Genomic DNA, 20761 nt, shown 5'->3' with positions numbered 1-20761 from the left:
TGCCATTTTTCTCACCAAAATTTATATGTTGCTTCTGAGGCTAATTATTCTTTATTTCATTTAAAAAAAAAAAAAAAATGTATTTATTTATTTATTTATTTGCAGGCCCAGACAAACTTGACTAGAAAAGAAGCCCAGGCAGGGGTTAGGCTGAGCCCATGACGTGCCACAAGCTCCAACCAATTGAAAGGCCACGAGAGGGGGAGGGCGGAAGTGACGAGACGTATCCCTCCGCGGGGCGAGAGGGTCGGTGGGGGGAGTCGGCGTTTCTCTCCCCCGCGCCAGCTCCCGTACACGGAGCCGCATTCCTTGGCCCCCCCACCCCCTCCCTCGGGGCCCCCCCGCCCCCCTCGGGAAAAAAAATCCACCCCAAATCACTCGAACCCGAGGGAGGTTTCTTTCACCCTCGGGGAGACGAGCTCTCAACGGTTCCCTCTCAGCCGTCTCCCCCAAGCCCCCGTCCCCTCCCCTGCTCCCACCCCCTTCTCCCGGCGCCGGGTGCAAGGTCCCTTTAAGGCGACGGCGCCTTCCTCGGGTCAGACTACCGGCGGCGACGACCACGGGAGGTGAGTGAGCGAGCGGGACTTCTCTCTCCCCACCCCCTTCTCCCGAGGGTTCCGTTATCTTTTCGCTAGGCGAGGCGCTCCGAGGCGAGACAATGAGAGGGGGATGGGGCGGGTGCGCGAGGGGTGGGGGCGGGGGCCCAGTGGCGCGCGCCCCCGCCCCCCCGCAAGTGGCGGTGCGGCTCGCGGTGGCGGCGGGCGTGGGGCGCGGCGCGCGAGCGCGAGTGTGAGTGCGTGCGCCCCGGGAGCCGCGGTAGCAGCGCGGCGGGTCGGGCCGGGCAGCCCCTACTTGCCTGCCGGCCGCCCGCCCCCGCCCCCCGGCGTCCGCCGCGGCGCGCGCGCGCGCGCACTCGCGCCCCACGGCCCCGCACACACCCGACGTCCACACGCACGCCCGGCGCGAGGCGTCTCGAAGGAGTGGGCGGGCGCGGGCGCAGGCGGCGGCCCGCGAGGAAGGGGGCGGGGGCGCGGGCGGCTGTGAGACTGCTGGGCGCGACGAGAGGGGCGGGCGAGGGGGCGAGGCCGCGGCGAGGTGACGTCCTGGGGTGGGGGGTAGTGCTCTGTTCTCCCGCCGCGCCCCCGCCGGCGAAGGAGTGGGGCGGCCTTTTTGAGCGCGAGGAGGAAAATGAGTGATCTCTGTGCCGCTCTCTTGTGTTATGTAATCTCAGCTCGGTCCAGTAGTACATCTTAAGCCTTAGTGCACTGCGGTTAGTTTACAAAGTCTTCTTCCTTGGTCCTAAAATTTCTTTGGGTTGGCGCCGTGATTTATAAGATGGGATGAGGCGGAAAAATCTTTTATTTTCTGATGATTATATCCTGCCGCGGTGGGCGCCATGTTTATCCAAGGGACTATTTTTTCTAGATTCTCAGCACCCACTGGAAAGGAGTGGTTCGTTGATCCACCTGCTTTCCTTCCTTTCTGCGAGTTGCCCTGATTTCCTCTCCCATCAGACGCGGAGTTATTAACAGGACATAACTGGACGTATCTCTGCTCACTTTTTTTGGACGTTCTCAGCTCAGAAAAAGGTAGAGCTGAGAAGAGTCATGGAAGTCAATTAACCCAGTCTCGTTTTCGAAATGGAAATTGGGAAAGAGTTCTACCATCTCAGAACAACTGCCTTTTTGTTGCAGATTGTAAACTAGTCTGCAACACTCTTTTTTAGACACCTCCCACCGCAGCTCAAAACCCCAGAGAAATGGTTTTACTTTCAAAGGATTTTCCCTTCTAGAGGGAGGGGAAATGGCAGGGGCAGACAGGGCTGCTTCCTGAAGAACGACGTTGAATTTCCAGACCCTGAGCTGCTCTTGGGACTGGGAGTTGGACTCTGAATTCGAACTAGTTCGCACAATCTTTAACTTTGGGATACTTATAAAGTTCTTGGAGATTGCTGAAAGAGCTCCTTTGGGAGCTGATCCCCAAGTCTCTTTGGGAGACTCTTAGGGAGTGCCATCGTTTTTACATTTTTAACTTGCAGCCCTTTGGCTGAGGTAATCACCCCATTGAGAATTATTGGTTTAGTGTGAAAGTGCTCAGTATATAATATTAAAACAATTAAATGACAATTTACGTCCTTGATTAGTCCTTCCCCGTAAAGTACCGTTATAACAGTCATGATGGTGGTGTATCTCAAACTAAAAGAACAGATGGAGATTCTTGGGATGAACAGGATTTTGTTTGTTTCCACCCCCACCTAGATTTTGGTGGTATAATCTAGGAAAGCAAGGTTTTGTTTTGTTTGTTTGTTTTAGATTTATTTGAGAAAACAAACAAGAGAGAGCACAGTTAGGGGTTGCAGGGGCAGAGGGGGAGAGAGAAGCAAGATTCTGCCCTGTGCAGGGAGCCGGGTGTTGGTCTGGGTTGCAGGACCCTGAGATCATAACCTGAGCTGAAGGCAGGTGCTTAACCAACTGAGCCACCCAGGCCCCCTGGGAAAGCAGTTCTTAAAGTGTGACCCGCTGATCTCTGGGGATTCTTCATACCCTTTCAGGGGAGCTGAGAGGTCATAACTATTTTCAGAATAGAAAACGCTAAGATGCGATTTATCTTTTTTCCAGTGACATTTGCACTGATGGTTCACAAGCAAAGCTGGGTAAAAGTACTGGTGGCGCCTTAGCACACCATGTGAGAATGCTTTTGATGAACCAGTAAAAATGATTTTTACTAAAGCTCAACTCTTCAGTAGTTTTTTTTTTTTAATTTTTAAGAATGTGAATGGGAAGGATGCATAAAGCACTTATGCTGCGTAAGAAGGTATGATCTTTCTCACTTGTGAGATTGAGTTATGAGCTGCTTATTTGATGGAACAGCATTTTTACTTGGAAGAACGAATGGCAAACTACAGTTTTTCTCACTTTAATGTTTGGCACATTCTTGATAGCGAGGTGAGCCTGTCATTTTTTTTTTTTTTTTTTTTTTGAGCCTGTCATTTTGAGGAAAGCAAATGACAGTATTTGTTGTTAAAGACAAAAATTTGTGAGTGAAAATTAGAATTTGTTAAAAGTTGACATCTCAGGTTTGATGGCTTTCCCAGTCCTTTTAAGCCTTTTCTTAAAACATCAGTGTTAATGACTGTGGTTTTTAATTCTTTTTATATTATATTTATATTTATAGTGAAATATGTCAGCATTTGAAGGATGAGCATCTCAGTAAATCTTTATTTCCTAAGTGATCAATATCTGATGTTTCAAAATCATCATGAGTCAATGATCCTTTCAGGATGCAAGGTATACCAGTATATTTTATTTTACTTTACCTTATTATTATTCTTTTAAGATTTTATTTATTTGTCAGAGAGGGGGGAGAGCGCTATCCCAAGCAGGCTCCCTGCGGGACTCCATCTCAAGACTCTGGGAAATCAGGTCTCACCTGAAGGCAGATGCTTAACTGACTGAGCCACCCAGGCATTCCTACACCAGTGGATTTTAATATGTGACAAAGTAGGAAAAGTTGATTGATAGGGATTTAGATTCCAAGATGCAACTATTCTTTTTTTTTTTTTTTTTTTTTTTTTTTTAAGATTTTATTTAGAGAGAGAGAGGATGAGAGAGAGAGAGCATGAGAAGGGGAAGGGTCAGAGGGAGAGGCAGACTCCCTGCCTAGCAGGCAGACGGATGTGGGACTCGATCCCGGGATTCCAGGAGCATGACCTGATCCGAAGGCAGTCCCTTAACCAACTGAGCCACCCAGGCGCCCCGAGATGCAGCTATTCTTAAAGAAACTACCATCTGTTGAGTTCTAGTATTGTGTCAATGTAGGCAACTACCTGAAAAGGTTTTTATTTTTTATTTTTTTATTTTTTTTTTTTTAAAGATTTTATTTATTTATTTGACAGAGAGAAATCACAAGTAGGCGGAGAGGCAGGCAGAGAGAGAGAGACACGGAAGCAGGCTCCCTGCTGAGCAGAGAGCCCGATGCGGGACTCGATCCCAGGACCCTGAGATCATGACCTGAGCCGAAGGCAGCGGCTTAACCCACTGAGCCACCCAGGCGCCCCTGAAAAGGTTTTTATACATTTCTTTTTTCCTGCTATCTGTGAGGCCACATAGTCCATATACTTAATCAAAGCAATATAGAGCAACAGACAGAATGCATTAAGCAGCTATGAGAACCACACTGTCTTCTATTAAGCTAGACCTTAAAAATTGGGAAAATATAAAACAATGTTACTCTCTAATTATTTGGGGGAAAATAGCTTTTAATTGAAAATGTTATTTATGTTAACTGATGGTTTGTTGTTAATTGCATTGTTAAGTACTTAATTATTTTGTTGTAATGCCTCATGGTAAATATCAAAAGGTATGATCCACATAAATAAAAACTCCTTTAGGGTCCTCCATAATTTTAAGACTGTAAAGGGGTCTCAAGACCAAAAAAATGTGAGAGTGACCTGGTGTGTCTTATGCTTCTGCTTTTGAGATCATCTAGATCTGCCTCCATTTAGGAACTGGAGAATTTACAAATGTTCATTGGAGTTAATAAAAAGAAGCAATGGCTTGGGGAAGAATTCTAGAGGAAAAGGTTGATTTGAATCCTGGCCTGCATTTTTATCTACTAACCATAACTTTGGGCAAGTTACTTAATCTCTCTAAACCTCTCATCTGTAAAATGAAGTACTTAGTTCTTCAATTGTAAGAATTCACTGGGATGATGAGTGTAAATTACATAATAATGTCTGGGGTATCACCGTAAAATAAAATACATTCCAGGTGATGTTTCCATCTTTGTTCTACATTTGTGTTTTTTTGTTGAGGGTGGAGATTTCTGATTTAAATTACAAACCTAGAGCTGGTTGGTGCCTTTGTCAAATCTGTTCAAAATTTTATAGATTCTTTGGCATTTCTGGTTTGTGATATTAAAGCCATATCCACAAAAACATTTTTACATGTAACTTGGGGGGAGAAAAGGTAAGTGTTAACTAACATATTACTGGTATTTAACAAAGTTAAATGAAATTGAGGGAGTAGAAATGAGGTTTAGGTATCATAACAACTGTCAGTGAGGAAGAGCTTTTCTTGGGAATGGGACTTCTGAATATTTAGCCCTTTAAAAATAGGGAACTTACTGCTTTAATTGTTGTTTTAGTAAAGAGCATGTAACTTACATCCAGCTGCTTCTCGATAGATTTGCTGTCTGCTAAATTGAAAATATTTTTTGTTTGGGAGTATTAGATTATTAACATGTTGTGAATATTATATGTGAAATTCTACAACTGTTAGATTCTGTAAGAGACAAAATAGGTCATGCAAAAGACTGGATAAATAGGGGCGCCTGGGTGGCTCAGTGGTTTGGGCTGCTGCCTTCGGCTCAGGTCAAGATCTCAGGGTCCTGGGATGGAGCCCCGCATCAGGCTCCTTGCTCCGCAGGAAGCCTGCTTCCCTCTCTCTCTCTCTCTCTATCTCTCTGCCTGCCTCTCTGCCTACTTGTGATCTCTGTCTGTCAAATAAATAAATAAAATCTTTTATATAAAAAAAAAGACTGGATAAATAAAAGCTTCTTAAAGATATAATAATTAGTTTTATAGCCACGTTAAGTATTAAGTAGTCAGTCCTATAGGTTTTCTAAAATTAATCTTTTTCAAAGCCAAAAACTGAGTTAACTTGAAAACAAATGCCAGTTGTTTTGAGGATTATTTTTTTTTCTCACTTGGTATAAGAGAAAGTGTATTCGGGGGGCCTGGGTAGCCCAGTGGGTTAAAGCCTCTGCCTTCAGCTCAGGTCATGATCCCAGGATCCTGGGATCGAGTCCTGCATCAGGCTTTCTGTTCAGCAGGGAGCCTGCTGCGCCCCCTCCTCTCTGCCTGCCTCTGTGCCTACTAGTGATCTCTGTCTGTCAAATAAATAAAATCTTAAAAAAAAAAGACAGTGTATTCTTAAATGTTTTGTTTGTTTTTTAAAACATTTTTCCTGTTCTTTTTATCTTGGTTTATGGGCGGGTATGTACCAGTAGTGAATTGAAAATGTTAAATTCTGAATTCTTCATTCCTGGTATTTACATCTATGAAAGAACCAGACAAATTAAAGGAGTTGAAAGCTTCAAGAGCCAAATCTGTCTGGAGAGTTTTGGTAGAAAACATGTTTTCCTAATATTATTTGAGATGAGGGTAGATAACCTCAAAAGTAGACTGACAGGTGTATCTACTGGATTCTTTTTGTTGTTTTTAAATAACAGGTTGTTTGTAAAGATTCTTTGTATCTTGCTTTTCAATTATGTAGACTCTACTAATTAGGGCTTGAGTATAGACTACCATATTTGTCAGCACTTAAGATATAATTAATTAATTTCTCTCTAGAAAGATGTATCTGGTATATCCATATTGTGGATAGAAAGATGAATGCCAGAGATTTACAACGCTATGGGAATTGCTGATAGTCTTGTGTGAGCCTCAGTGTTGAGTAAAGCCTACTGAGTACACAAAAATTATGTTGTCAATATAATTACTGTTATAAAATACAGAAATTAGATAGGTTACCAAGATGTCAGATAATGGGTTGGATTAATGGAAGATGGCAAAGTTCATCTCCTCTTAGAGTACCTCCTTGGTAGCCTACATAATCCACCTTAGATTCATGTCTTTTTTCTAACATTATTTAATTATCATAGACATTTTAAGAAGTATGTATATACAATCTATATGAAAATTGCTCCTAGAAATAAGAACATGTTAACAGAAAATTGAGTCAACAAGGCTACCAGTTTTAGTAAATGGCAAAAAGATAGTGGCAGAATAGGGTAGCACAAAAATATCACAACCAGGGGCGCCTGGGTGGCTCAGTGGGTTAAGCCGCTGCCTTCGGCTCAGGTCATGATCTCAGAGTCCTGGGATCGAGTCCCGCATCGGGCTCTCTGCTCAGCGGAGAGCCTGCTTCCCTCTCTCTCTCTCTCTCTGCCTGCCTCTCCGTCTACTTGTGATTTCTCTCTGTCAAATTAATAAATAAAATCTTTAAAAAAAAAAAAAATATCACAACCAAAATATGAATAGGTAGTTTTTACCCCCAGCTTTTTTCTTTTTTAAAACTTCAGCTTTATTGAGGTGTAATTGACAAATAAAATGTTAGAGATTTAAAGTGTACATTATGGTGATTTCATGTACATTGTGAGAGGATTCTCTCCATCTAGTTAATGAATACATTTATTATCTCATTTATTTTTTGTGTGAGAAATTTAAGTTCTACTTTCAGCAAATTTCAATTATATGATACCGTGTTACTAGTTATAGTCACCATGTTTTGCGTTAGATCCTCAGATCTTACTCATCTGATCTTCCAACTTTTTACTAAGAAAATTTCATCCATAGGGGGCACCAAGGTGGCACAGTTGGTTAAGCATCTACCTTCAGCTCAGGTCATAATCCCAGGGTCCTGGAATCGAGTCCTGAATTGGACTCCCTGCTCAGGGGAGAGCCTGCTTCTCCCTTTCCCTCTCTGCCCCCCTCCCCACCCCACTTGTGCTCTCTTTCTGAAATAAATAAGTGAAATCTGTAAAAACAAACAAAAAAACCAACAACAGCAAAACCTCATGCATGTAAAAGTGAAAGAATACAGTACAAGTATGGGCAGCGAACCCATTACCCAGACATGACTTTTTTTTTAAACGTACTAATGTCTATAAAGAAAGTACCAAAATGTGCATGTTTGCTGAAACACTTGAAAGTGAGTCATGACACTTCCAGTAAATATTTCATGCATTTGCTAAGAATAAATACATCCTCCTGCATAACTCTGATGTAACTGTTCTAAGGAAATGTAAAAGTTATTCCTAGGTGGTGGGGGAAAATAGGTGAAATAAAGGGATTAAGAGTACACTTATCTTGATGAGTACTGGGTAATAAGTAGGATTGTTGAATCACTTATGTTGTACACTTGAAACTAACAGGGTACATTAACTATAGTGGACTTGAGATTTAAGAAAGAAAAAATTTTAAAAATTAAAATAATAAAAAGTAATTCCCAAGTATCATCTAGTATATAATCTGTATATTCAAATGTTCCATTTGTTCCCAGATTGTCATTTATAGTTTTTATATGAACCAAAATCCAATAAAGGTTCACATGTTGCATTTGTTATGGCTCTTTAGTTGTTTTGTTTTTTTTTTAAAGATTTTATTTATTTATTTATTTGACAGAGAGAAATCACAAGTAGATGGAGAGGCAGGCAGAGAGAGACAGAGGGAAGCAGGCTCCCCGCTGAGCAGAGAGCCCGATGCAGGACTCGATCCCAGCACCCTGAGATCATGACCTGAGCCGAAGGCAGCGGCTTAACCCACTGAGCCACCCAGGCGCCCCCTTTTTTTTTTTTTTTAATTCAGTTTGGTGTGTGTGTCACATTTTTAAAGAGAACGTGTTACTAGTTTTATAGAATGCTCTATATTCTGCATTTGTCTGATTATTTCTTTATAGCGTGTCCCACCTTCTGGATTTACCTCTTCATTTCCTTATGGTGCTTTTTATTCCTATTTTGTTTTGTTTCCTACAAAATGCAAGTTAAATTTAAGTGCTTCATTTAATTAAGGTTAAACATTTTGGTCGGTGGCTTGTTTGTTTACAGAAGAACAAGCCATACATCGTTGGTGACAGGCAGAGTTTGGATTATTGGCTGACTTTTTCTGTTTAAACTCAAATACTGTCAAAACCTTTGGTTTTTGAGATATAGAGCTACCTCTGTAACTTAAAGTTCAAACATAACAATAAGACTTTGAGAAAACACAGAAATAGATTTGCTTCATGTTATTTTGTTCACTGCCCTCTGAGAAAATGATTTGGAAGTTGGACAGGCAAGAAGGGTTGTTATATTTAGCAGACGCAACCTATAGAGGAATTCCTGTAAAGGGGTCAACCAGAAAGTTTAGGGTGCCTGTGTGTCTCAGTCATTTGAGCGTCTGACTCCTGGTTTTGGCTCAGGTCGTGATCTCAGGGTCCTGGGATCCAGTCCTGCATGGGGCTCCATGCTAAGCAAGGAGTCGGCTTGAGATATTCTCTCCCCCACCCACAAATAAATAAATAAACTTTTAAAGTAAAAACCCAGAAATTTTAGAAATGGAGATTAAATTAAAAGACTTTGGGAAATTATTTTCACAAAAATTATTCACTAGTCAGTACTAACGTACCAACAGTTACAAGCAATACTGATTAAAAGATCGACATCATGATGCTCCTGTTTTATGAGGAGAAATTAGGTACTTGGGCAAAAAAAAGAATGGCACAGAAGTTGTTAGGTAAATGCAAAGAGAAAATCAAGTTTCACAGGTAGATGATTATAAGGTGAAACAAACCAAATGCATTGGAGCTTTATAAAAATTAAATGTTTTTATTTTGTGAGATACAACCATCTGAATGGTTCATCGGAAACTTGTTCATTTTCTGTTTTTGCAAAGATAGGTATTGTAAAAAGAAATGATAAGGGCGCCTGGGTGGTTCAGTCTATTAAGTGTGTGCCTTCGGCTCAGGTCTTGATATCAGAGTCCTGGGATCAAGCCCCATGTGGGGCTCTGTGCTCAGAGGGGGGCCTGCTTCTTCCTCACCCTCTGCTCCTCCCCCTGTGCTTGCTCTTTCTTAAATAAATAAAAAGAAGGTAGTTTTTGATGCATAGGATGTGGAATGAAAATTTTCCCCTTCAGAGCATGGATTCCTTTTGATCAAGGTTTCTCAGTCTTGGCACTATTGACGTTTTAGAGCAGATTAAGTCCCTGGATGACGTATACATCATAGGATGTTTAATAGCACCCTTGGCCATGCCAGTAGCACCACTCCCCAATCCCACCCATAGTTATGACTACCAAAAATTTCTCCAGACATTGCCAAATGTCTTCTCAGGGGCAAATTCCCATTTTTGAGTATCATTGAGTTAGATAAAAACCACTGGCATGGGTGAAGATTTCTTAGTAATGTCCTCTATGATATGCTTTCCCTTTATGTAATCCATACACAGTTCTTTTTTTTTTTTTTTTTAATTTATTCATTTGACAGAAAGAGATCACAAGTAGGCAGAGAGGCAGGCAGAGAGAGAGAGGAGGAAGCAGGCTCCCTGCTGATCAGAGAGCCCGATGTGGGACTCGATCCCAGGACCCTGAGATCATGACCCGAGCCGAAGGCAGTGGCTTAACCCACTGAGCCAGCCAGGTGCCCCGGGTTTAAGATTTATTTATTTTATTTTTAGAGAGATAGTATGGGATAGAGGGAAATTGAAAGAAACTCTTAAGCAGATTCCCCCCCTGAGTGCAGAGTCAGCATGGGGCTGGATCTCATAACCCTGTGATCATGACCAGAGCTTAAATCAAGAGTCGACACTTAACCAACTGAGCTACCCAGGAGCCCCTGTTTTTTGTCCCAGTTAATAAATGAAGAAGGAATGATATAGAATTATTAGATCCAGCATTAAGCATGCCTACTGATGGAGGAAAGCCTCATCCTTATGAGTAATCTTAGGGTAAAAACGTTCAGCCTGTATCTAATCCTGCCACTAGGTCCAACTGTCCATTTCAAGATATCCAGGGCACAGAGGCATGTAAATGCTATGGGTATGGGATCAGCAATATCCTGGTTGTAGAAATTATAAGAGGTAAACTGGTTCTTCAACAAGTAAATTGCAAGGGAGGGGGAAAAAAAGATGAAGGACGACCTAGAAATTAAAAGATACAGGAAACTACCCAAATAATGATATATATGGACCTTTTTTGGATCCTAATTTGAACAAACTTTAAGAAGTATGGTATTTGAGAGAATTTGAATTGAAAGTTGATATTAAGGGACTGTCAGTTTTTAGGCATTTAATGATACGTTTTTGTTATATGATCTTTTAAGTCTTTATCTTTTAGCGCTGCATACCAAAATATATATGAATATGATAGGGATTAGCTTCAAAGAAATATGAAGGAGGGAGGGCATAGATAAAACAAGGACAACTTTGAGTGGGTAATTTTTGAAGCTGGGTGATGGATACAATATTTACTTTTGTATTTAATTAGAATTTTTATCATTTTTTTAAAATAAAGATTTTATTTATTTATTTGAGATAGCGAGTTAGCTAGTGTGCTCAGGCATATGCAGAGGGAGAAAGGGAAAAGAAGACTCCCTGCTGAGCAAGGGTTAGGGTCATGACCTGTGAGCTTCAGGCAGCTGCTTAACAGACTGAGCCACCTACTCACCCCTATATCTCATTTTTAAAATAGCAGAAAAGAATCACAGCATTCTTGATTCAGAGACTCATAATTGGAATGTGATCAAAGTTTGCCACTTTTACTTGGTTATAGTATGATTCTCAAATTTGCTGCCCATCCCAAGTTTTCTTCTTGATGTGGCCCTGCATTATCTGTGTGCTAGCCTTTATTTTCTGAAATCCATTTTTTTTACCTGGCAATTATTCAGAAGAAATGAAAATACCCCTAAACTGAGTAAGAATTGAATTTCAACTTCTTTGTTAATGTGAGAAGTACTAAGTCTGAATGCACTTAACAGCAAAATAATAGAGAAGAGGCGGGGTGGGGGGAATCCAGGTTTTTGTTTTGTTTTCCTCGTGAGAAATTAAGTTAAAGGTTTGGTGTGGAAAGAGGTGTTAAATGTGAGTAGAGTGATAGTTTGGGAAGATCCATATATTGTAGTACTGCGTATTTAGTAATTCCTGCCTTCTTTGATCAAAAATAGTTGAAAGGTAACTATATGCCATGTATCATTTGAAAGACCACAGAGAATGATGGTGTTTCTGTCATGAGCATCTTGGTAGAGATATGAAATAACAGCATTTCATCATATTAATGAAAGTTTCTTTTTGATAACTGGAAAACTACAAGAAAGGTGCTAAATTCATATTTTCATTTTTCAAGTTTGCGAAGTATTTAAGTTGGTATCTCTATTGTGGTGTGGCCCATCTTTTCAACTGAACCTGAACTGTAGGTGCTAAAAGAGTGATCATCATGCTCAGAGATAAGAGTCTAGGCCATAATTTTGGACTGTTTGAAAAAAAAAAAAAACATAACTTGGTTTCAGTATCTTTCAGAGGTGTTAGATACAAGTTTGTGAAATGTGCTGAGTTAGCAGATGTGTTTGTTTTGTTTTTTGTTTTTTTTTTTTCTGGGTTGACAAGCCTTATTGGTTAATTCCATCTTATTTATTGTAAAGAACTTGGAAACTATTTTCTGAGTTGAATTTTTTACCTGTCTTGAATCTTTTAATTTTTATTGGTTGTCTTAGCAGAGCATATATCTGGGGGGTTCTTTTTCTCACTCACTTGGTAGAAACTGGTTAGGTGACAGACACTTAGTCCTCTTTTCAGATTTACTCTTCCTGCTCTTAGAGTATCTTTTTCATGGGAGGACTTAACATAGTATGATTTTGTGACCACGTGGAAGAAACTTTTGATTATTCTTACTACAACTCATTGCATTACAAAATAAAACATGTACTCAAGTTTCTTTAAATATTGTAAATAGTTGAGGTAAAAGACCAGACTTTTGGATATGCTATTAAAATATCCATATGCATGACGTTGAAAACCACAATTTGCATTCAGATAGCTCTGCTTACTCAGAAGGAAAGTTTCTTATTGATTGCTCAGCATATGTAGGGGATTTTGCTTTGCTTGCATCTTGTCAGGGTTGAAAAAAGGTGCTTGAGAACCATCTATAGAGGTTATCATCCACAGTTTATATGCCTTCTGCTGGTTGTTTGATATTTATGCATTATTTGTCTGTTGGCTATGAGCCTGAGAAGTTAAACAGCAAAGAGAACTGGTATAAAACTAAATAGTTACAAAAGAAAGTTGTTGGGACACCTGGGTGGCTCAGTTGGTTAAGTGTCTGCCTTCGACAAAGGTCATGATCCCAGGGTCCTGGAATTGAGCCCTGTGACAGGGGTAGGGGAGCGGGGTGGGCTCCTTGCTCATTGGGGAGCCCTCTCTCTGCCTTGAACCCCCCCCCCCCCACCTCATGTGTGCATGCTCTCTCCCTGGCTCACTTGCTTTGCTCTCTCAATAAATCTTTAAAAAATAAAAATAAAAAGCAAAGTTGTTTAGAATGTTTTCTTTTTCAGTGAAACTGGACTGGACAATACAGAAATTTGTGTTGTGCAGTCTTTGCTTAAGGAATGCCCGTGATACGGATTTGGCTTCTTTTTAATTCGGTTTCTGGCTAGCATCGTCTTTTATATAGATAAGTTCAATGTAAAACTAAGAAAATTTAAGTTGGTACCTTATATATATGGTTTTTTTTTCCCCTTGTATGTATCTTCTCCCCTCTGTGATTTTGGTCTGGGAAGACAAATAATTAAAATAGAATATTAGAGACCAGTTAGAATCAAGTTAGGCACTTTACCCACTGAAACTGTGGGCAGTTGGCTACAGCTGACTCACCTGGGACATTTCAAGGGAATAACACCATCTCTTGGGCATCTTCAAAACGAATCCATCAAGTTGGATCCAGCTACTTAGACTATTTATTTAGTTTTAAGTTGGTAGTTTTTGTTTTTTTAGGCTTAGGGGTTTAGTAAAAATAAGTTTCTGAAATACTAAGGGCACTGTGAGAACCTTTGCATTAAAGGCTTTGTTTGAACATGGAGCATAATGCTTCTACAATTCCAAGGCAGATTGACCTTTAGTCAATTAGTATTGGGGGGTGCAGAATAGCATTGCAAAGGTCTAAGCTTTATGTTTATAAGAAGCATGTAACTTAGGCAAGTGTTTTCAAAGTAAATGCTAACTCCAAAATCATGGTGAAGTACAAGGATTTGGGGGGAGACTGTTACCCACTTTCTGAATTCAGAGCAATCCAGAATTTGACCCTGCAACATCATTGTTTTGAAAGAACAACTAACAAGCCTACGTTTATAAACTGGGACTAGACTGAGGTTCTTTATTTTATTTAATTTTTTTAAAGGCTTTATTCATTTATTTGATGGATAGAGAGATCACAAGTAGGCAGAGAGGCAGGCAGAGAGAGAGAGGAAAAGCAAGCTCCCACTGAGCAGAAAGCCCGATGCAGGGCTTGATCCCAAGACCCTAGGATCATGACCTGAGCCGAAGGCAGAGGCTTAACCCACTGAGCCACCCAGGCACCCTCCAAAATAAACATTTAAATTAAACACCCTGTACTTTCATGATTTGTCTCACCCTAATCACAGCCAAACCCTAGGTATTATAAATTAAACTTTTAGACTCTTAATTATTGAACAGTTTTCTATGGTCTTATTCATAATGATTTTTTTTTTTCAAGAATAAAAGTTATAATTTTGGATCTTTCTAAATGTGGGAGCGGGGAGGTTAGGAGAAATAGAGGGAGCACGGGGGTGGGTTACTGATAGATTCAAGAATCTGATTCCAGGGGTGCCTGGGTGGCTCAGTTGGTTAAAGCCTCTGCCTTTGGCTTGGGTCATGATCCCAGGGTCCTGGGATCAAGCCCCGCATTGGGCTCTCTGCTCAGCGGGGAGCCTGCTTCCTCCTCTCTCTCTCTCCCTGCCTCTCTGACTACTTATAGATCTCTGTCTGTCAAATAAATAAATAAAATCTTAAAAAAAAAAAAAAAGAATCTTATTCCATATTTTGTATAAAACTATTTCTCTCATTCTGAGATCTTTTTTTCTTGTAGCATGGCGGACACCGACCTCTTTATGGAATGTGAGGAGGAGGAGCTGGAGCCATGGCAGAAAATCAGTGATGTCATTGAGGATTCTGTCGTTGAAGATTATAATTCAGTGGATAAAACTCCTACAGGTAACAAAAGCTCATGATCTTAAATTATTTAAATTGATTCACTTGGATTGCATTTTTGTTAAGAAAGTGTGAGGCAGAAGAGGACTTTAAGAATCCAGGGATGCCTCAGTGTGGCACTGGTGCTTTTTTCCCATGCTCTAGTCTGTAAACTCTAGCCTTGGTTTCTTCATACATAAAGCTAGAAACACTGTACTTAATTCATTTAAAACATTGACAGTTGAATTAACTAATGCTTATCAAATATTTATCAATCCTCTTATAAATAATCAATGAACGAGAATGCAAAGTAGTGGTGTGTGTCAGTGTTCATTTATATACCCAGTCAAAAACAGGATCCCGTAGTCATTTTCTTCTTCTTCTTCTTCTTCTTCCTCTTCTTCTTTTTTTTTAACTTGATTTTGGTTTCCTTTGTGAGCTGAGCAGAATTTTCTGTGTGTCTGCCTTCATGGAAAGTTTATAAACTTAGGCTTGTTAGCTGCTCTTTGAAGAAGGTGATGCTGCAGGGTCAAATTCTAGATTGCCCTGAATTTAGAAAGTGGGTGATAGTTCTTTTCCCCCTGTAAATTGTATTTGTTGTTCTCTTTATTTTTATCTTCCCTGCCTTGAGACCTGAAGACGGCATTGGTTTAGGCTGAAACAGGACACTGTTTGGGATCTTGTGGATGTCTTACTGTGCATGCATGGTTATGAATACCAATAGTGGTGATAATAAACCTTTGGGTCCTAGAGGTTTGCTTGTACTATATAAGCAAAACCTTAAAATACTGTTTCAGTGAGCTCGTGATCTAAATTAACCAGGCAGTATGAGATGAAGAAGGCTTTGTGTCTAATTGGTAGAGTAAGGGATGGGTAGAAGGAGAAATCAGATGCACAGTTGGGTTTGCAAAGAAAGCAGTAAATTTCTAGAGACCCACAACAAGATGAAAAAGGATTAGAACAGTATCCTTCAGTGTCATCTGTCCCTGTCTCCAAGTGACTGTGCCTCCCCTTCCCCACAGTTTCTGTGAGCCAGCAGCCAGTCTCGGCTCCAGTGCCCATCGCTGCCCATGCTTCTGTTGCTGGGCACCTCTCTACATCCACCACCGTTAGTAGCAGCGGGGCACAGAACAGCGACAGTACAAAGAAGACTCTTGTCACACTAATTGCCAACAACAATGGTAAGTGGGATTATCTGGAAATTCTTCCTGGGCCAGAGGGTAAGAGAATTAAAGAGGTCTTAGGAACAGCTGTACCCATTTAGTTTTAGGTATTGATGTGGTTCTATTAGTTGGAGTGAAATTTAGTAATGATTCTGTGATATGGAAGTAATTCAGGAGTGGTGCTGTTCCTTCTGAGTTAGTGCTGAATTGGATGTTGGTGTTTCAAGTCTGAGGGCACCTGATTCTTGCTGCTGATAATTTCTAGGAGAGAAAATGTAAACCCCAAATTCCTAACTATTAAAGAGATCTGGGTTTTTTGTTTGTTTGTTTTTGTTGTTGTTATTATTATTATTATTATTTTAAGTAGAAAAGCCCTACTAGTTTGTTAAGAATTCTTCCAGGGCAGCTTTGTTCTGGATTTTTCTCTGGCAGATTCATTTGGTTACTGGTTCCTGGGTATGAAAAATAGGATAGGGTTGTTGTCTACTTGAAGGAAATGGTGAAAGAGTAGTGTTTTTAGTGTGTTTATTGACTAGAGAAGCTGTATAGTACTGGTTTCTATTTCATTTCTGATGACTGTTTTTACAATCTAAAGATGAATTATTGGAAAGTTATGTCTTAAGATTCATAAGTAGAATAAGCACTTCGTAGAATCAATTATGTTGCTGCAAAAGAATTTTTAAAAAATAGCTTTATTAATAAAAGAATATTACGTGTATTGAAGAAAAAGTACAGTGAAAAAATAAAAGAAAAAAAAGTTAAGTGTAATTTCACGACCTGGAGAATAACTAGTTGTAACTTTTATTTTGTACATGTATGTACTTTTATATACTTCATATGCTGTATGTAATGATTTGCTTTTTTCAAAAGTGGATCATACAGACTCTGCTCTTTGCCTCCCATTTCCCCTTTTAATGTAATGAATATGTTCTCATTTTAACAAATGTGTGTCTGTAACATTGTTGATGAATAACTCTGCAGTTGACCCTTGAACAGCCTTGGGGTCGGGTGCCAGCTGGCTGCACAGTTGAAAATCTGTCTATATTGGGTGCCTGGGTGGCCTCAGTTGGTTAAGTGACTACCTTCAGCTCGGGTCATGATGCTGGAGTCCCAGGACCGAGTCCCACATTGGGCTCTCTGCTCAGGAGAGAGTCTGCTTCTCCCTCTGGCCTTCTCGCCTTTCATGGTCACTCGCTCGCTCGCTCACTCTCTCTCTCATTTAAAAAAAAAAAAATCTGCATATAACTTTTGACTCCCCAAAAGCTTACTTAAAGATAACCTTCTGTTAATAACAGTTAATTAACACGTATTTTGGATGTAATGTGTATTATACTGTATTCTTATAATAAAGTAAGCTAGGGAAAAGAAAACATTATTCGAAAAATCATGAAAAAGAGAACCAACACAGTACTGTACTGTATGTATTGAAAAAAAAATCCACGTACAAGTGGACCCGTGCAGTTCACCCTGAGTTGTTCAGGGGTCAGCTGAATTTCCTGTCATTTGGTTAACTGTTATTAACAGTAATAGTAGTGAAGGCCTGTACTGCTGCTCTAAAGAGCTGTGGTGAGCACGTCTATCTTTTCTCATATCCTTAGTTCTGAGAATGTATTTATAAATTTCAGATTGTTGAATCAAAGGTCATCACAGTTTTTAGGATTTTGGTAATTTTCCTGAACTGGCCATCTAGAAATGTTATATCAGTTTATATTTCCATTAGAAGTGCATATAGTGAGGTGCACCTGGGTGACTCAGTGGGTTAAAACCTTTACCTTTGCTCAAGTCATGATCCCCGGGTCCTGGGATGGAGCCCGCCTTGGGCTCTCTGCTCAGCGGGGAACCTGCTTCTCCCTATCTGCCTGCCTCTCTGCCTACTTAAATAAAATCTTTAAAAAAAAAAAAGATGTGCATATAGTGGGGCGCCTGGATGCCTCAGTTGGTTAAGCGACTGCCTTCAGCTCTGGTCATGATCCTGGAGTCCCAAGATCTGAGTCCCACATTGGGCTCCCTGCTCAGCAGGGAATCTGCTTCTGTCTCTGATCCTCCCCCTTCTTGTGCTTTCTCTCTCTCTCAAATAAATAAATAAAATCTTTAAATTTTTTTTTTTAAGATTTTATATATTTATTTGACAGAGAGAGAGACAGCGAGAGAGGGAACACAAGCAGAGTGAGTGGGAGAGGGAGAAGCAGGCTTCCTGCTAAACAGGGAGCCCGATGTGGGGCTTGATCCCAGGACTCTGGAATCATGACCAGAGTCGAAGGCAGCCGCTCAACCAACTGAACCACCCATGGGACCCTAAATAAAATCTTAAAAAAAAAAAAAAAAAGTATACTTAGTGGTCTTACTTTTGGTTATAACCATTTACTCCTCTTTTGTTATTTATTTATTATAGTCCCTATTTTTTTGTGATTACAAACAACACTTGGTGAATATTCTCAGGCATTATATCTGTGCCCACTATGTGAGCATTTCTTTAGTGGAAAGTGAGATTGTTTGGGTCAGGTATTTAAAATTGGATAGTCAGTGTCAAATTGTCCTAATAGGTTGCTTTGAATAAGTGCCCCCCAGAAGCTTCTTCTTCATATCATTGCCAACTTTAGGTATTATTGAACCTTTTTTTTTTTTTTTAAGTTTTTGTATTTATTTATGACAGAGACCAGAGGGACCATAAGCACAGGGGAGCTGGAGAGGGAGAAGCAGGCTCCCCATTGAGCAGGGAGCCTGACATAAGCCTTATGACCTGAGCTGAAGGCAGTCACTTAGCAAACTGAGCCACCCAGGCAACTCTCCTGTATTTCTCCTTTTTTTTTTTTTTTTTTTTTAAATTTGAGAGAGAGAGCATGAGTAGAGGGAGGGGCAAAGGGAGAGGGACAAGCAGACTCCCTGCTGAGTAGGGGCCCCTGACGTGGGACTTGATCTCAGGACCCTGAGATACTTTTAATATTCAAATTAAAATGTTAACCCATACTAATGGAAAAAAAAGTGAGTATAGACTGGTAACCACAGTTACATGTGTCATGCGTATTCTTCCAAAAATTTTTCTCACATAGATAAGCATGCATTAATAGATCAGTTTGCCTAGCCATCTCCTTTTTGCATAATGTAGACAACTCTATAACTATGTAAGCATTCTTTTTTTTTTTTCCTTTTAAGATTTATTTATTTATTTGACAGACAGAGTTTACAAGTAGGCAGAGAGGGAGGCAGAGAGAGAGGAGAAGAAGCAGGCTCCCCGCTGAGCAGAGCCCGATGCAGGGCTCTAACCCAGGATCATGACCTGAACCTAAGGCAGAAGCTTTAACCCACTGAGCCACCCAATCTTAGGGATCCCTGGTGGGTGGGGATTCTGCTTCTTCCTCTCCCTCTGCCTCTCCCCCTGTTTGTGCTCACTCTCTCTTCTTATCTTATGTTATTGATACAATTATATCACCCCTTATTTTATATTCTTGAAATGCTAATCTAGGTTTAAGGATGAGACTTCAGAATAGAGTGAATTAAAAAAATGTTCCATTTTGGGGCACCTGTGTGGCTCAGTAGGTTAAAGCCTCTGCCTTCAGCTCAGGTCATGATCCCAGGGTCCTGGTATCGAGCCCTGCATTGGGCTCTCTGCTCGGCAGGGAGCTTGCTTCCGCCTCTCTCTTGGCCTTCCTCTTTGCCTACTTGTGATCTCCGTCTGTCAAATAAATAAATAAAAATCTTAAAAAAAAAAAAAAAGAAGGTTCCATTTTTGAGATTCATGGGTGGCACAGTCAGTTAAGTGTTGGACTCTTGGTTTTGGTTCAGGTTGTGATCTCGAGGTTGTGGGATTGAGCCCCATGTTGAGCTCCGCACTCAGTACAGAGTCTACTGGAGACTGTCCCTGCCCCTGCGCACATGCTTTCTCTCTCTTTCTCTCAGATAAATCAATCAGTTAGTCAATCTTGGGGGAAAAAAAAAATGTTCCAGGGGCACCTGGTGGCTCAGTAGTTAAGCTTCTGCCTTCAATTCAGGTCATGATCCTAGGATCCTGGAATCGAGTCCTGAATTGGACTCTCTGCAGCTCAGGAAGCCTGCTTCTCCCTCTCATACTCCCCCTGCTTGTGTTCCCTCTCTCACTGTGTCTCTCTCTCTGTCAAATAAATAAATAAATTCTTTCTTTTTTTCAATGTTCTTTCAACCCAGTTTTCCTGTGTCTTCTATTTAGTTGTATTGGTGTATTATCTACTTACTACATTAATAACATAGCAAGAGAGAACTTTTAACCAATTCAGTATTCTTTCACTTAGTGTACTTTATACTTGAGATAGTTAAAAAGTTGTCTTCTCCTGCTGCTTCCTTTTAAACCAGTTTTAAAACTTATCTGGCTCCTGGTTACCAATAGCCATCTCCTCCAGTAATAATATTGTAAAGAACTGTTTTGGGGGAGGGTATGGATTTCGCTTTTATAATTTACCTGTTTCTTTTGTCTCCCTTGCCCCTCTCTACATGGAAACCATTTCCTTGACTCTTGGGGTTTTTTGTTTTGTTTTGTTTTTAAGATTTATTTATTTATTTATTTATTTATTTGACAGAGAGAGAGAGAGACATAAAGAGAGAGGGAACACAAGCAGAGGGAGAGGGAGAAGCAGGCTTCCCATGGAGCAGGGAGCCCGATGTGGGGCTTGATCCCAGGACCCTGGGATTATGACCTGAGCTGAAGGCAGACGCTTAACGACTGAGCCACTCAGGTGCCCTGAGTCTTGATTTTTTTTTTTTTTTTTAAGATTTTATTTATTGGGCGCCTGGGTGGCTCAGTGGTTAAGCCGCTGCCTTCGGCTCAGGTCATGATCTCAGGGTCCTGGGATCGAGTCCCGCATCGGGCTCTCTGCTCAGCAGGGAGCCTGCTT

At 40.7% G+C, this 20761-nt stretch overlaps 1 protein-coding gene across 5 annotated transcripts in view; it reads left to right on the top strand.

Moving 5' to 3' along the window:
- The first annotated feature begins 238 nt into the window (after window positions 1-238).
- Window positions 239-20761, top strand: part of POGZ (pogo transposable element derived with ZNF domain) — a 49185-nt gene continuing 28662 nt past the window's right edge. For 2 of the 5 annotated variants that reach the window (XM_059376138.1, XM_059376136.1), the window contains exons 1-3: window positions 239-566; window positions 14633-14757; window positions 15756-15914. In XM_059376138.1, coding sequence (XP_059232121.1) covers window positions 14634-14757; window positions 15756-15914 — 283 coding nt within the window. In that variant the 5' untranslated portion in view covers window positions 239-566; window position 14633. Of the gene's footprint in view, window positions 567-4041; window positions 4065-14632; window positions 14758-15755; window positions 15915-20761 lie in introns of those variants that run through there. The other 3 variants (XM_059376141.1, XM_059376140.1, XM_059376137.1) reach the window with 2 other exon arrangements.

Source organism: Mustela nigripes, chromosome 14, assembly GCF_022355385.1.
Source record: "Mustela nigripes isolate SB6536 chromosome 14, MUSNIG.SB6536, whole genome shotgun sequence".
Lineage (NCBI taxonomy): Eukaryota > Metazoa > Chordata > Mammalia > Carnivora > Mustelidae > Mustela > Mustela nigripes.
Note: the sequence above shows the minus strand (reverse complement) of the source record. Positions and strands in the feature narration are given on the sequence as shown.